Source organism: Aspergillus fischeri, genomic scaffold (genome assembly GCF_000149645.3).
Source record: "Aspergillus fischeri NRRL 181 1099437636249 genomic scaffold, whole genome shotgun sequence".
NCBI classification, from domain to species: domain Eukaryota; kingdom Fungi; phylum Ascomycota; class Eurotiomycetes; order Eurotiales; family Aspergillaceae; genus Aspergillus; species Aspergillus fischeri.
The window spans coordinates 957,649-973,702 of NW_001509770.1; the positions used below are offsets into that span (position 1 = coordinate 957,649).

Sequence of the window (16,054 nt, forward strand, 5' to 3'; positions counted from 1 at the left end):
GGAAGTTGCGGAACGCAATTTTCCCTCTTGCAGTCATAATTATGGGTACTGACTGCTACCAGTCCATACTCTCTTGCACCCCAGAGTTATGTACAAGCCTGGTTTTGACCGTTTTAAACGAAGGAAGTGAGGACACTTTCATATTTTATTTGCAACGAGGCAGTCCCGACTGTGCGTCTACGACGTTGATTTGATCTACCCTAGTCCATGACCCCTATACATCAAGAGCAGAAGCCATCGACAATAACAATGGCGTTCTTCACGGCTGCTGGACAGCCATTTTTGTGCATACCATGATAATATAATATACTTCCTCCTGGCTGTGGTTGATTGTTTGCATGCCGAATTATGACCTCCTTCCTGTCCATAGAATTTATCCCAAGCATGTCAAATCTCAATCAAGAACCATGTCGTGTTCTGCGGTAGTTCGGTCAGCAGCACGCATCTCTGAGTCAGACTAAGCTAGGTTGTTTATACAAATCGTCCAAAGGCGAACCAGCACACATAGGATCGCGAGACTACGGTCTTATATACGTAAGATAAGTTTCATCCCGTTCAGTGTATAGGTGTCCCACTCAAGAGGAGCCTTCTGCGGTAGCTTTCGCAATCACATCCTCCCATAGACAGCCGTCGCCGCCCGGAATCCTCAAGCCAGTCGACACCCCATCCGGCCGATCGGATTTCGATGGCTGGTTCCCAGGGAGATCCAAGATCGCTTCTCCGTCCCTTGCGAAAGCGATGAGATCTTCTTCCGTTCCCCATTCGCCCATAGCCATTACACCGACGGGGACACGGCCCCCTTTATCACCACCGGAGTACCCAGCGGGACAACTGATGGCTGGACACCCGCTGAAATTCGCCAGCCAGACATACTCCATATTCCGGACGGAGGCCTTGCCGTCGGACACGCCGCGGGCAAGATCCGTCTCGCTTTCGATCCTCCAGCCGGGGATGGGAGATGTCGGGGTCAGAATGAGTAGACCGGGGTGTTGGCGGAAGAGGTAGGCGAGGTGGGCCATGAGGAGGTTGCGGAGGCGCTGGGCGGCGATGAGATCCTGTGCGGTGATCTGCCACATGCCCATGCTGACGAGGACCTTGTTGGGGGCTGTGAGGGCGCCGATCTGCGCTGGTTTCAGGCCGGACGCGATTTCGGCCATGATCGTTAGCACGTGTGCGCGCTGGCCCTCGGGTAGGTAGGGGATGGCGATGTCGACGACGGTGTAGTCTTGCTTGCGGTAGAAGTCGAGGGCGGCGTCGAAGACGGCTCGGACGGGTGGCTCGGCGCGGTCGATCCAGGAAGGGACGATACCGATTGTCTTGCTCCGGGGTCTTTGAGCCGTAGATGAGATGCTCGACATGGGGTCTGGGAAGGTGGCGGAGACGGGGTCTTCGGTTGCCGGCGCGGGGGCTGCCATGAGACGGTAGGCCAGAGCCAGGTCATCGATGCTGGCTGCCATCGGTCCGTAGACGCCGACTGTTGGAGCCAGCGAAGCTGTTGGGAAGCCGCTGACACGATTATGTGTGGGTTTCAGGCCCCAAATCCCGCAAAAGGAAGAGGGGATGCGAATTGAGCCTCCGCCGTCCGCGCCGAGCGCGATGGGCACCAGGCCTGCTCCGACCGCATAACCAGACCCTCCTGAGGAGCCACCGCAGTAGTATCTCTGGTTGTGAGGGTTTCTGGGTGTCCCGTAGTTCGGGTTGTTGTTGGTGGTGTCTGTCTCCGGGAGTGCTTGTAAGATTTCTGGTCTTCAGGACTAATGGGGAGGTTCGATTCTTACCCAGACCAAGCTCGTGCATGGTAGTCTTCCCGATAATGATAGCACCAGCTTCCTCCCACTTCTGCACGCACCAAGAGGTGCCCTCAAACCCCCCCTTGAAGTCCAGGTTGCTTCCGAGGTTTCGTCGGTACCCTTCGACGTGTACCTCGTCTTTGACCGCGACCGGCACCCCGTCAAAAGGCCCCAGGGGCTGACCTTGCTTGTATCTCTGAGTCGAAGCTTCCGCCGCCGCGCGAATCCGCTCTACCTGCGACTCCACAAAGGCGACCGAGTGCTTCCCGGGGGGTCGAACATCACGCCGGATCAGGGGTAGCAGTGCCTCCACGACAGCAGTCGGAGTCAGTTTCCCGGACTTGTACAGCGCATGGTAGTCCGCAGAAGTGTAGTAGTTTGCAGAACCTTTTCTGCTTTCTGGCGATGGTGGAAGCTCCTCTGTGGCTGCACGCCTCGAGTCCGCGACGGGAATCACAGTTGGATCGTAGCGAGGAGCATAGTCGCGCAGCTGTGGGATTTCGCGAATCACGTCAAACCCTGCATTGCGCCAGAAGAAGCTTTGAACAAATCCGACGGAGTGAATGCTGTGACGAGATGTCAGTTGGGTGAGATGGATGGTGGTGTTAGTTTCTGGGATCGAGATCCACATACACGGCAGCTCCGATGGCCAAGGGTGTGCCGCGGAAGACGGGAATCGATTGTGTCTCGTTCTGGTAGGGAACGGACGGTCCTTCGCGGACCTCAGGATAGTGAACAAATCGAATCTCGTTCTTAATGGACTCCATTTCATCTAGCAATCTTTTTTTCTAAAGTGAAGGATCGACAGTAAGAGTAGTGTTCGGGGAGTTCCATATTTAAATTCAGGATACGGATAGTATGCTTTGCTTTCCCCACTGACGTAGTTGACTACCGCGGTTCACATGTGTCTATGGACATCGTACTCTTATATTTGTATAACTCATATGGTACAGTTATATATCTTCGACACCACCAATTGCTCGTAAACACCCTAGAAAGGAAGTATTTTGATGTTGGCATGATGCAATGCTAAAGCAACCCCTGTGATAATGGATGAATATCCAATGAGAACAGCCATGGCCTGCGCAGTATTAGCATCAATTGTGGAGATGCTCAGATTCACAGCTCCAGTCAGAAGATTGGCCAAAAGAAAGATCGCGAGACTGTTCTTATTGAAGGCCGACATGATTCGGCTCGTAGCAAAATCGACTCGCTGAGATTCGCTCTCTTGAGTCGTTGTCCGATGAACTGCAGGAAAGCAGAATGTTTCGATCAGGCAGAATACAAAAAGTTGCGCGTTGTTGAACGCCGAAACCCAAAGGACATAGGGCATGTTAGCGAGGCGGCGTGAGACAGGGATATTAGCTCCGTATCCCATCGCATAAGTGGAGTTCAACACAAAGAGAGCGGTCCAAGCTAACGCTTGCACGCCAAGGCTGATCAGTACGAGTCTCCTGGCCTGTTCTGGACTTCTTGAGGAAGAAGTTCCGCGAGGGATTATCCGAATGCCGATCGCACGACCAGCAAGGAAAATCGCGAGATAACCTAAGAAGGAGAAGACGCCTTCGCGATTCTTGGACAGTAAGCTTGGCCCACGAGGGGAGACGAGAATGTAGCTCTTCAAGTCCGTTGACTCCAGGGCAACTTGATACAAGACGGCGATCCCCACGGAGAGAACCTCGTATGACGGAATGAGCGTAGCCAAGGCGTCAAAGACCTCCACGAACGGAGGCAAAAGACCCAACGTAAAGAAGAAGTTCCAATGTACGCCGTACTCGGTGACGTGCTCCGCATAGTCCAAGCCTTTGACGCTGTATAGCCGAATCAGGCCGAGGACGAGCAAAGGTATAGAGTGTCGCGTCGACGCAATCAACCTCTTGGCAAGAGGCAACCTTTTAGAGCCATTGATCCTGCTCTTGAGGAGTGAGCGAGCGGATACTACTCCGCCCGAAAAGACAAAAGATCCAACCCCCAGATCCATGAGTGATGTACCCCAGTTTTCTACCTTGGCGAATCGGCGAGGGAAAATGCGAAAATCGACAGCCAAAATAGCGACGCACGTGATAATCATCATGGCGGCGCGATATGTCGTGAGAAATGGATGAATGGGTAGAGACTCTGGCAAGGCTGTCGCATGTTTCGGGTCATCTTTCCCAGTTATAGCGGACTGGCGAGGAGGTTTCGCTTTGACCGGTGTCCGAGGACGTTTCGTAGAGAGGAGTATCAGCAAAGCGGGAGATATCAGAAGGAGATTGAGAAGAAGAGGCGCCGAAGAGTATAAAGTGGTTGCGAACAAGATAGCTAGTACATTGAGCAGGAAATCAACGAGGAGGGCGGCGGCGCTGCAGGGAGTGAAAAAGGATAGGCGAGATTGTAGAATTGACCACAGAAAAACGGATACCTGATCGATCGCAAAGAGATCCGGTTAGTCGAGAAACAATGTAGACGAAGTAGCCACAATAAGATAGTAACACTAACCGAAGCAACCAGGGTGACGGCGTTGATTTCCAGGATGCTTCCTCCTGCAAGACCTGAGACAAAGGCCTCTTTGCGAGCTTTATAATTTGGATCCATCTTGACTCAGTGTCGCGCGATTTGCACCTTTATTTGGAGATAACTCATCCAGAAGAGTCAATCTCAACTACAGGCTGCATGAAGGAAGAACCGAAGATACCAACTGTCACGTATCGGGCGGCCTCCAAGTAGTAGCCTGAAAATTCAGGCTCCTACTAAGATGCTTCCCCAACAAGAGCCTCGATACCGACGTTCTCAAACCATTTTTCCCATTATTGCTCGCTCTTGTAGAAGTAGGAAGCTTCTAAGGGGTGAGAAATCGGGAATAGTTCCATCTCGGTTCTTCCGATGTCTCAGGTGAGCGCATCGTTACTAGACTATACTCGGAAGCTTGAAACAAGCTGCCTTATGACAGGGACACATTCGTACTCTGTTCACCCACCAGAGAGCATTACATCATGCAAACAAGGCGATTGCGGGCCGGGGAACCGTGACTGAATGAAAGCTTCGCACTGGATAACCATAGCTGCAGGGATAACCGGTAGATATCCTCTGGTGGATGACTGACTGCTTCTACTGATCCTGGTGCAGGGGTGAGGGGGGTCCAACAGCCGGGGCTCTCGAGCTTATGCTACGATTTGATGGCAGTTGGAGGTGGGATATTGATGCGCCACTACGGAGTGTTTGCATTATCTACTCCCCTATTAGGCTTTGTCCACAATGAACTTAACCGCTTTGGAACCTGGATTCTGGCAAATCGATTATGTGCACTGTCAAGCAAACTCCTTCTCAAGCCCTTAGTTCAAACTATGCGGCCGGAAACCAGCCGAGTCGCGATTGATCCACATACGTACGGAGTGCGGCAACAAATAACCCCGACAATTGTACTCCGTGCTTCGCTACGACTTTGTGAACACATCGACAAAAGAGTCAGGAACTATGACTTGGGCTCTGTATCTCGAGTCATCCTGATATGGTGGACCTTGAGTCTCGAAAGCAACCAGTTCAAGCTGTCCGCGACTGTTGACCATGTCACCATTTCCTTTTTAGGCAATCGGGGTCAAGTTACGAAGCCACGTTGTTTATATGACTAACTAAGAGATTATCAATCAATCATTAGTGGCCTATCCTGATTAGTCCAGTTGTTATCCAGGGGTCGACATGGAAGTTTGGAACAAATGGACCGAATTCCAGAGAGGTAAGGATACTCCGAGTCCAAGCACCAACGGATTGAGCAAAAAGGTATAACTATGGTCTGCAGCCGCTAGGCCCCACATATGTCCTAGCCTTGATGTGATTGAGTGCCATACCGGTACATCTTCGGACTCGCCGTGTCGCCCAATTACTCAGAACCTATCTCTTCGCATCCATTGAGAACCAAAGTCGACTCCAGATTGAATGGTAAAGCATGGATGATCCTGAGGCGATTCTTTCCTGTTCCATGCCGCTGTTGCGTCATGCGTAGCTGTTCGATTATTGTTCAGCCAGCCTTCAGAAAGTTCAGAGGCCTTGGAATGTCTGATTCGGCTATTGAGTGCACCGTAAAAATTTTCTTGACGTGGATTGGATGTTGTAGCTTACTGGCTCTCTTGATTCTTGGCTCTGAGATATTGCCGATGACCTCTGGTGGACGGTCTACATGCATCACAACCTTGCTCTTTCGCAGTCCGCAGACCCAGAAATACAAACAAACAAACAACAGGACCCTTGACCGGTTCACTTACTCAATGCCCCAATGGTTTATCTCGCCAGAACGGTGCTGGTCAACGGATTCCTGCAAATCACGTAGTTAAAAAAACTGGGTTCGACGATCAAAGCTCCAGGGTCCCTCGTCGCCCAGTCTCGTTGAATCCTCACAGACTTCCAGGAGCAGTCCCATGGTTTCCGCACTCTGGATTGCAAGATCCAAGACATCTTTCAAAGGGACACCAGATCAGATTTCCCTGCTGGGAATAGACCGTTGACGGATGACCATGATGGACCGCTCCTTGATCAGAGTTCTTGTGCAAAATTCCTCGGCTCACAGATCACACTAGAGAAGACCACAGAGAAGGTTCCTGGACTAGCTGAATAGTGCCATCATAGGCACACTTGTCGAAAATAATAGAGGGACAGGTGCGACCAACGTTCCTAGGCCAAGGACTAGTGCATGTTTCGCTTCAAATTGTCCAAAATCACACACATCCTTTACTCATGTATTCTGGTACGGATTTCTTTCCCTTCTTTTCCTTTCTTTTCTGTAGTGTGAGTCCCTGTTATCAGCTGACTTGTGACCATCCAGGTGCAACCCCTCCCCCAATGCATTATTGATGCAGCTGTTTCAGTAGTAGTCAACAAAGTTCGGACTTGGGGCCATCCTAGCGCTGGAGTTTCTCGGCGATGTGCCCGGGGTTGGCCTAATTTCTAATGCTCCTCCAGTCGGTCTCTGGCTCACCATGTGGCCATGATTCTCCAGGGCCCACTAACTAATTCATTTAATTATCTACTTCATAGGTCAGGCAGACGGTGTAAGAATTAGATAATGCAATGAGCGCTTGCTGTCTATTCGGGGTGCCATTTTGCAATACTATTGGCTGGGCAAGCACTTCATAGCCAGTTCGTGGCCTCGAGGGGTAGCAGTCGCCATCGAGAATTATTCCCTCCTCGTCTCATTATATTTGACAGTGATGCGCATATGCTTGGGCAAAGTCTGCTGCAATACCACTGATGCATTTGAGCAAATGGAATATCTGTGAGGGGGTTGCCCATTACCAATCATCTGGCTCTCTTGATGCGATGAATCAGACGTGGAGCGTACTCGTAGTCGGGAAGATCGGAAAGTGCAATGGCGCCGACCCATAGGCCATCAAAGTAGCCTCTTGGAGAAAGACGCTATCCCTCTTCTTGCCAATCCCACAGGTTGTTTCGTCCTTGCAATTTGTTTCATTGGCGGCCCAACTGCTCGAGGGGATGGTCGGTAACCTGGCGACCCTATCTCCCTTCTACGAACTTGGCAGATATCGACTGTCGCACTTGTGCTGACAGCGCAAAGAACGAGTCCACTCTTGGGTACTTTTTAGGGCCGGATGCCCCTAACTCCGAGCGTATATAAAGATGCCGAACCTGGGGGCTCTTTTAGTTGTGGTCCGGGCGTTTCACATCTGACGAGTGGTTCAACCAGGGACGTTTCTTCGAGCGCCACAAAAGGCTTCCGATCCATCGCCCTGGCATCTCTTTCATCATCTATCTGATGTTCAGTAGACTATTATCAGTCAGTGACCTTTAGACTAGTGTCTTGAACTCGGACATTTACCGCGACCCACGCACATGGAACGACCAAAGTCACATATCGAAACTTCGACAGCCATCTTCTGATTCTCCGGGGCCTGTGCGCAATTCTGTATGATAGGCATTGATATCGCTGGTCAATGAATGCGCAATCACGACGAACACTTCCCTGACGACAGTTTAGATCAAAACTGGTAGCAAAACGACTCGTTGTAAGCTGCAACTGCCAGCACATCACGATGAGCTCTAACCAAGACACCACGCAATCGTCGACAAAGAAGCGAGAATCCCGCGCGGGCACTCGTAAAGTGACAACTCTTTCCGCTGAACAGCTGGCGCGAAAGCGCGCCAACGATCGAGAGGCACAAAGAACCATTCGTCAGCGGACGAAAGAACATATCGAGCGACTCCAAAACCAAGTGGCTGAGCTCCAAGCCAAGAATCAGCAATTCGACGACGTGATGCGACGGAATGCTGCTCTAGAGCATGAGATTAAGGGCCTGAGGCAGCAACTGGCTATGCTCACAGGTAACCAAAGCTATAGCAGTACCGGTATGTGACTGGGAAACATGCTCCATGCACCCTTGAGCACAAATGGCGGCTGGATTGATTGCTAAAGCCTCGGTTCGACCTCACAGAAGGATCATACACCAGCCCAGCGGGAGCCACGCCTCAAAGTCATTACTCGGAGTCCTTGAACGTACCTCCGGTGTCAAGAGCGCCCTCTGTCCTCTCCGCCTCGAGCCAGATTTCTGTCGCGCAGGAATGGCAGACGTACGGCTCGACACGGTCCTCATCTATATGCGAATCATCAGATGCGGATTACAGCAACAGGGCCGAATCTTACGGGTTCGAGGCGCAGGCCCAGCCTCCTCATACAATACCCAACGCAATCCCGCACGCCAATTTCAACACCAACGTCGCCCACGCACCGGATCCCGCTTTCCAACAATACCCCCAGTACTTTCGAGCCAGCGGACCGGAAAGTGCCCGTGGAGAACAGCTTCTACGTCATCCTCAGCAAGCTTTGCCATATGTACCCAGCCAGCCGCCCATGCCAATGCCGGATGTCCCACCAGATCGGGCAGCCGGCGGGTATCCAGTACTTCAAGGCTCGCAACACTACCATCATCCCGTTAATCAGCCAGGGGGAAATCAGCCAGGAGGTAACCATGGCTACAGCTACGGCTGGCCACATCAGTCTTGAACTCACTCACCGGAAACTCCAAGCATTTTCCACCCGGCACCCGAATATCAAGGGAGATTTTGAGTATTATATTCAATACTCCCGTCGAAGAAGACTCGATGCATGTCGATTGAGCTAGCGCTTCGACCAGAGAGGCTCGACGCGTATGCTCGGAGGACTTGGTGTGTCACCTGAGGTCGAAGTCGAGGTTGAAGCCGCTTCACTTGCAGAAAGCCTCCGGTAGCAATGCTCCTTATCCGTCGCTGAGGCATGTACATCAGTGAAAGGGCGTCGAGAAACCAATTGCGACGGGCTCTTAGGAGCAATTTCGAGCCGGTTCCCACCTTTATTCGCTCCAACGAACAACCAAGATACTGTGACGGGACAGTAAAGGCAGACAAAGAGACGAGCTCTCCAACACCGAAATGTGCCCACAGTTCCGGCGCCGAAGAAAAAGGAATAGTCTTTATCATCGAACCATGACAGCTTCATTCTGTTCCGAAGCGAGGCGAAAAAATGTTCTCACTTCTATCTATAGCCGAAATGCTGATATCATACATGCAAAATGATCGTCGTTAGCCTTCCACAAAGAAGACTTGCAGGCGCTGCCAATAGGACACCGGGGTGGTTCTGCCGTCGGGGTCGAATCGCCGACCCCCATCACTGCGCTCAAAACAAACATCCTATAACACACTTACGCCGACTATGTACGTAACGGAAACGGGAGGGGGAGGACAGAAAAAAGAGAAACAGCTCCGGATCTATTTAGTGTACTGCTTTTGCAGGAGCTTAGCAATTGTCTGCAGCTGAATGTTACTTGTACCTTCGTAGATGGCACCAATCTTGCTGTCACGGAACATTTTCTCGGCGATGCCTTCACGGACAAAGCCCATGCCGCCCATCCATTCGACGGCGGAGCTGGCCACACGGCCCGCAACTTGCGAGGCGTAAAACTTGGCCATGGCGGCGTCCTGGACAAAGTCTTGACCGGCTTCCTTCTTGCGTGCGGCATTGTAGACGAGAGCCCGTGCGGCAGCGATTTCGACGTAAGCCTGGGCCAGCTGGTGCTGCATACCCTGGAAAGTTCCGATAAGCTGACCGAATTGACGACGGTCGTTCCAGACGTAACTGTCATCGATGTGAGTGGTACGTTGGGATAGCAAATAAGGATCTTGCTCGATGGGGGAGTGTGAGCTTACCTGGCGGCGTTTTCCCAAGCACCCAATGCCAGACCGGTCATCTGAGCGGCAATACCGATACGACCCTCGTTCAGCAAGCCAATGGCGTACTTGTAACCCTGGCCCTCCTCTCCGAGCAGGTTACCCTTGGGAATGACGACATCATCAAAGTTGAGCACGCAGGTGCTGCTAGCCCGGATACCCAGCTTCTTCTCCTTCTTGGCAATGGAGAATCCCGGAGTATCCTTCTCGACCACAAAGGCCGTGATTCCCTTGTAGCCCTTGCTGGGATCCAGGTTCGCAAAGACGACGAACACCCCAGCCTCCATGGAGTTGGTGATCCACATCTTGGATCCATTCAGCTTGTACCCATCCGCCGTCTTTTCCGCCTTGGTCTGCAGCGCGAACGCATCGGATCCGGACGCCGGCTCAGAGAGACAAAACGAACCGACGGTGTCCGTAGCGAGCTTAGGCAACCACGTCTTCTTGAGCGCGGCGTCGGCCCACTTGTTGAAGGCCGTATTGACGAGCGTGTTGTGCACATCCACCAGGACACTAACGCTGGGGTCGACACGGGCCAGTTCCTCGATGGCAACAATAGCGGAGGTGAAGTTCATACCAGCTCCGCCGTATTCCTCGGGGATCTCGATGCCCATCAGCCCTTGCTCGAACAGCTGCTCGACCAGTGCAGGATCCATGACTTCGGACTCGTCCATTTCCCGCACTTTGGGCCCGATCTGCTCCTGGGCAAACTTGGAGACGGTTTCGGCCATCAGCGACTCGGTTTCGGAGAGATGGGTGATTGGGGTTGGGGTCAGGCTGGAGAGATCGACGTCCCGCCGCGGGGACGTGGTAGAGAAAGCATGGGTGCTGTAGATTGGAAAGTCAGTACATGTGAACATTTCGATCAAGACAATGTAGCGCCGCATGTAGAAAATCCAAGGAAAGTCAATGTAGAGCGTACCTTTGTGCCAGTCGGTATGCCAATGGCTGTCTGGCTGCGAGGCGGACGGAGGGAGCGGTGCGGGACAAGGGCCGCAGAGCACGGGCGATAGATGCCATGGTTGAGTTTATCAAACGGTAAGTCTTTAGAACCGAAGCACGATAATCCCGAACCTGTGAAGATGTAAAAGAGGGGAAGAGAGAGGTAAAAGAGGAAGAGGAAGTCCGAGTAGAATGTGGGGAGGACGAGAGCGAAATCACGGGGAAAGGCAGCTCGATTATGCCTCGGTTAACCGCGGCTGTCCAAAGGGACCCTGACTGGATCGATGGTATAACCCGAGATTGGCCATCTTGAAAAGAAAAGAAATATTCTCTAGTATCCTTGTCTGTTCTTGCGTCAAAAAAACTTTAAAGATCGAAAATTTCCCCTGTTGATGGTGTTGCACCGGTTTTACGAGATCTCTTCTATACAGCAGAGCTCCCCGCGGTACGACCGCAACTATACACTAACCACCAGCTCCGGGTCATAACCTTCTGACTGCGCAAAATAATAACCTCTTTGATTCGCCACAATGCGTTTCCCAGTTCTGCTGTCGACAAAATCACAATTATAATGCGTGTGTCCAAAGGCCCATAAGCGCACCTGGGGTTTTTCCCAGCACGGCTCCCCAGTGAGATCTGTCGCGAAAGCCGATGTGATGGGACTGTTCACATGCGCAGGATCAGTTGCACGAGCGTCAAGTGTGGGACTGTGGTGAGTGAAGATAATGATCTTGCGATGCGGATCCGATTGAGCGAGGTCGATGACTTGGTTGTTGAGCCAGGCGAGATCAGCCTCGTGTGCAGCACGGTGGCTCTCTACATCCCAGTTCTCGATGTGGTAGAAGTCATTGAGTGACAGGGAGACGCGCTCTTCCTGGCTCTGTGTGATTTGGGAGTGAAGCGTGCAGCCTAGTACTGTGACGTCTGGGCAAATATCGTAGCGCGTTTGATCCATGAACACGAATTCTCCTAGTTTATTTTCGGCTTTTGTACTTTCTTCTGAAGCCTTCCTCTGGCGAATGCTATCTGAGAAGCGTCTCAGACTGTCCTTCGCCGTCGCCCAAGTGGAATTCCAGGGCTCATGGTTTCCTAATACTAAGAAAATGGCTTGAAATTTTCGAAGCTGGCACTCAAGAAAAGCAAAAAAGCCGTCGTCTTTGACATAGCCAATGTCGCCTAGAAGGGCTAGATACGGCGCTTTCGAAGGGATGTCGAACAGGTCGTATGCGGGGGGAGCTTCCAGGTGGATGTCAGATACCAATTGAAAAGAAGCCATAGTGTTGCATTTATTCTTAATATAGACCTGAGCGCGTAGCACGCAGTTATCCTGAGAAGGAGAATATCAGATCTAGAGTCAGCATCTCTTCTATCTGCAGCCGCCCGCAAATATAGAGGTCCCTGGACTACGAATTAATGCGTGGGGATTGGGGAAGCGCCGTTCGAAAACTCCGACTCCTCCTTCAACTAGTCAGGCTTTCCGGTGAGTGCTAAAGGTTTGAACAACGAATTAATGCTTATGGATTCTTATCTAGGCATTTTCAATTTTAGAATCAGGTTGAAAGAATGGGATCGGACAAAGAACTATGATAACTGACAAGTAATGCCGACACAGCGGGCACCGCCACATGGATTATGGTTGGCTCAAGGGAACTCAGTCACATGTGGAAGAGTCTGTGGCAATGCAACATCATTGATATCATGTGGCGCAGGTGTGCCAAGACTGCCCTGATGCAATTGGCGGCATGGTAGTCTATTTTAATAGTCCTAAGAATAATGATCAACCCCCGCTCAGGACACCAAGACTTTTGCCATTTATCCTGCAATTTCCACTACCTTTCTCCTTTATCCTTTTCAATCTTCTCACTTTATCTCATCCATTTTCTTCTCTGAATCTTTTTTCAAGCCCGTTGTTCTTGAGTTGTTGACTTGTGCCTTCGACTTAGCAGCTAGAACACCGACGTCATCGCTTCCCCGCATACGAGCCATAGAGCAGTAGCAGAGACACAGCTTGTCGCAATGTCATTTATCCATGATCCCAGACTCCTCTACAGCATCAATAACATTCTTGCCTTCCATATCCAGAATGGCGAAGAAACGGAGCTCACTCCATCCGGTCCCCAGACACTCTCTCTATTGATGGTTCCCACTACCGCTTCGACTACTCAGACCGGAGGCACGGACGGACAAGTAGAGGAGGACTTTTATCTTCACTTACACCTCCCACCTGAGTTGGATGTTGCACTTCCTGCAACAACCCAGATCTACCATCAGCCGCCGAATAGCTATCTGATTCCTCGTTGGGATCTAGGACCCGATGCGGGTGCGTTCATTCGCATTCAATTTCCCGGAATTGGGACCGGGCCCGATAAGGTGACGCAGGAAGATATCGACACCTTCGAAACAATTTTGGCACAATGTACAGCATTCCTCGAGCGAGCGCCTCCACCGAAGGAGCACGCTCCGTACAACCCGGCCAGCTATGCTCCCGGGGAAGGCTACGTCTCCTCCGGGCAAGCTACCTCTAGCGATGCACATGGAAAGATTGTTTTGGTTGACGAGGAGAATGGCAGTGTTGTAGGGGAGATGGAAGGATACCAAGTAGTGGAGCAACCTGGTGTGAAGCCAGGCTCCAAGAGTAAGCGTCCTTTATCTGTCCCTGACTGACGAGTTTGCTAATGAGTGGACTAATAGGACCGGTGGAAATTCAGCTCCCTGCCGAGGGAGAGGGAAACAAAATCAGCGTCGGTAACGTGTCGGAAGAATACTTGCAGGTGGCTCGTCACCCGGCATATAAGAACTCGACCCTTGTCCAGAAGTCTGCCATGGCATCCCGCTTGATCGTGACAGGATCATCGTACATTGGCAACGTCCTAACCAGTGGAGCTGAAAGCTTCACGAAGAAGACAAAACCCAATCCCAAGCCAATGACGTTTTCTGAGACCACCCACGCCCGATTTCGAAAGATTGGCACCCTCTCTCATGGCGCGGCAGATCTCTCCGCCAAAACCGTGGGTCAAGTTGGTAAAGTGGCACAGAATTTTGGTGCCTCTCTGACCCGACGAGAGGGTAAACAGAAGGGTGTCGATAAGTACGGAAACGGCAGTGATTACAAGCCGGGGATCTTGAACAAGTCCTTGATCGCCTTCTCAACTCTGGCGGATGGTATCGAGCAGGGTGCCCGCAATGTGCTGACGTCTGGCTCTGTCGCGGCCAGCACAATGATTGCACATCGCTATGGAGCGGAAGCCGGTGCCGTGGCCAGCAATGTCACTGGCGGTATTAAGAACGTCGGCCTGGTGTACATTGACGCGTCCGGCGTGAGCCGCAAGGCTGTTCTCAAATCCGTCGCGAAGGGAATGGTCGTTGGACACATGCGTGATGGTAAACAAGTTGTCGTTGGTACGGGTGATGGAGGCGAGGTGCCTCCCAGTGTAGGTGGCCCCAGCCAACCTATGCTTGGCGGAAGAGACCCCGTCGCACGACGCCCGTCTCCCAGCCCTACACCACCTCCCGCTTATGGGGCTTCGGGTACCATTTCGTTAGGCGGAACGGCTATGTCAGGAGGGAAGCGCTAGAAATTGTTTGAAGCATGCATTTTTCTTCTTCTTCGTCTGATTCTGTATATCCTTTTGTCCAAAATCTGGATGATTGGCAGAGAGGATACATTCTGATTGGTATGTACAAGGGTTTGGATCTAGTTTTGCCAATTTAGGCTATGAATTTTATGATAGAACTTTAATGAACCGAGACGATCGGGTTACATGGTATACTTGTAAGCAGTAGCATAGTGACTGGAATAGAAATGTTGGATATCACCGCGCAAGGACCGGTTCTGTCTTCTGTTCTGAGGACCTCGGTTAGTATGAGACGTCGAGGAAATAGCATGGGGGTACGCAAGGCACATTGATATGCAAGTATCCCAGTAATGATAGTGGATCAAGGCAGTCAACCTTAAATTTCAAGGCAAACAATCCAAGGGATAAAAGTTATTGGATACTTCGTAGAAAGGCCATTGCTAGAAAGACTATCAGCTAGGGAGGTCGATTCTTGATAGTTGTAAAATCCTGGCCTTATCCCTGGGTACCAAAATACCAAGTTCCAAGGATGAGACGCGGTCGGGTACCATGAGGTGGAGATAGTGACGGACTACCCTGGGTCTGGATGCTGGTGTGCTGAGGTGAGCGGGTAAACCTAAGTACCCAAGATTCGAGGCTCATGTCATTGGTCCGGAATGACATAGATTGATTTTTATATCCGGAATGCTGCTGTTATCTAGAGAAGTATCTATGTCATATATCAAGTCTTTAGGCAGGTACTGTGGTTAGTTAAAGATAGATAGACAGGCACTGATAGTGCATGTTGATTGAAAGAGCGGCGAATCGCCGTGGCTGCAGAGGAGTGCAGATTGCAGAAACAATTCCAGATGACGATCGGCCATCCCCAAAACCCTTACCCAAAGTGGTTTAGTGAAAATTACCGTTCCGAGGATTCGAAACATTGGCTTCGTTCGGTGTGCCCCTGATTTAGAGGGGGTTTATTATTGGTGCGCTGCAATAATAATTGGAGGTAACCTAAGGTAGTAAGCTCCTATGTTTACTGTTTTGTGTTTGTTATTGGGATTACTTTTCTATATATATCAGTCAACGATGTTAGTATGGTTAAGTATCAACTGTAGTTTGGTGTGGAATATGACAGTCTACATACAGAGCAAGTACTATGTACGTACTTCAGAACCCAAAGTGGAGCTTCTGATGTGGCTAGTTGACTTCCGCCGCCTCTCCACAGTTGCTTCTATGTAAGGGGTTCTTGGTATTGTAGATACACGTTTGGACTTCAATGCGTCCTTGATTGATGCTTTGGGTGTGTCTTGTCAGTAATTAGCCGAACTCAAGTCTACCGTAGGCTATTTGATTTAACAGCGATTCCAACTGAATCAGTTTGTATTATCAAATGTTGGATACAGCTGTGATGCCCTGGCTAGGTTGAGAAGTAACTTCTACTTAGTTATCCTGTCAAAACATCGTCATTCTCAGCCGTTGAGGGAACTATTCTTTCTCTTCTATGACAGCCAGCCAGGAATGCTCAGTCGCTGACTGTTCTAGATTGCCTCTGCATGATTCTGAGATCTGAACTAT

General features: G+C 51.0%; 6 protein-coding genes across 6 annotated transcripts; 2 read left to right on the forward strand and 4 right to left on the reverse strand.

Moving 5' to 3' along the window:
* Positions 1-575: 575 nt before the first annotated feature.
* On the reverse strand, positions 576-2,557 carry NFIA_010540 (amidase; the record flags this gene model as incomplete). Its single annotated transcript, XM_001264269.1, has 3 exons — positions 576-1,714; positions 1,779-2,356; positions 2,424-2,557. 3 exons carry the CDS (start codon positions 2,555-2,557, stop codon positions 576-578), a joined length of 1,851 nt encoding a protein of 616 aa, XP_001264270.1.
* Positions 2,558-2,781: 224 nt separating this feature from the next.
* On the reverse strand, positions 2,782-4,364 carry gwt1 (putative GPI anchor biosynthesis protein Gwt1; the record flags this gene model as incomplete). Its single annotated transcript, XM_001264270.1, has 2 exons — positions 2,782-4,191; positions 4,269-4,364. The coding sequence occupies 2 exons, from the start codon at positions 4,362-4,364 to the stop codon at positions 2,782-2,784; spliced, it is 1,506 nt and encodes a 501-aa protein (XP_001264271.1).
* Positions 4,365-7,810: 3,446 nt separating this feature from the next.
* Positions 7,811-8,778, forward strand: NFIA_010560 (bZIP transcription factor; the record flags this gene model as incomplete). Its single annotated transcript, XM_001264271.1, has 2 exons — positions 7,811-8,123; positions 8,210-8,778. 2 exons carry the CDS (start codon positions 7,811-7,813, stop codon positions 8,776-8,778), a joined length of 882 nt encoding a protein of 293 aa, XP_001264272.1.
* A 740-nt stretch (positions 8,779-9,518) lies between these two features.
* Positions 9,519-10,997, reverse strand: NFIA_010570 (acyl-CoA dehydrogenase; the record flags this gene model as incomplete). The annotated part of the gene is made up of 3 exons (XM_001264272.1): positions 9,519-9,885; positions 9,957-10,805; positions 10,900-10,997. 3 exons carry the CDS (start codon positions 10,995-10,997, stop codon positions 9,519-9,521), a joined length of 1,314 nt encoding a protein of 437 aa, XP_001264273.1.
* Positions 10,998-11,376: 379 nt separating this feature from the next.
* NFIA_010580 (Ser/Thr protein phosphatase superfamily) lies at positions 11,377-12,195 on the reverse strand (the record flags this gene model as incomplete). Its single annotated transcript, XM_001264273.1, has 1 exon — positions 11,377-12,195. The coding sequence occupies one exon, from the start codon at positions 12,193-12,195 to the stop codon at positions 11,377-11,379; it is 819 nt and encodes a 272-aa protein (XP_001264274.1).
* A 740-nt stretch (positions 12,196-12,935) lies between these two features.
* On the forward strand, positions 12,936-14,494 carry NFIA_010590 (senescence-associated domain-containing protein; the record flags this gene model as incomplete). Its single annotated transcript, XM_001264274.1, has 2 exons — positions 12,936-13,554; positions 13,611-14,494. The coding sequence occupies 2 exons, from the start codon at positions 12,936-12,938 to the stop codon at positions 14,492-14,494; spliced, it is 1,503 nt and encodes a 500-aa protein (XP_001264275.1).
* Between the last annotated feature and the right edge of the window lie 1,560 nt (positions 14,495-16,054).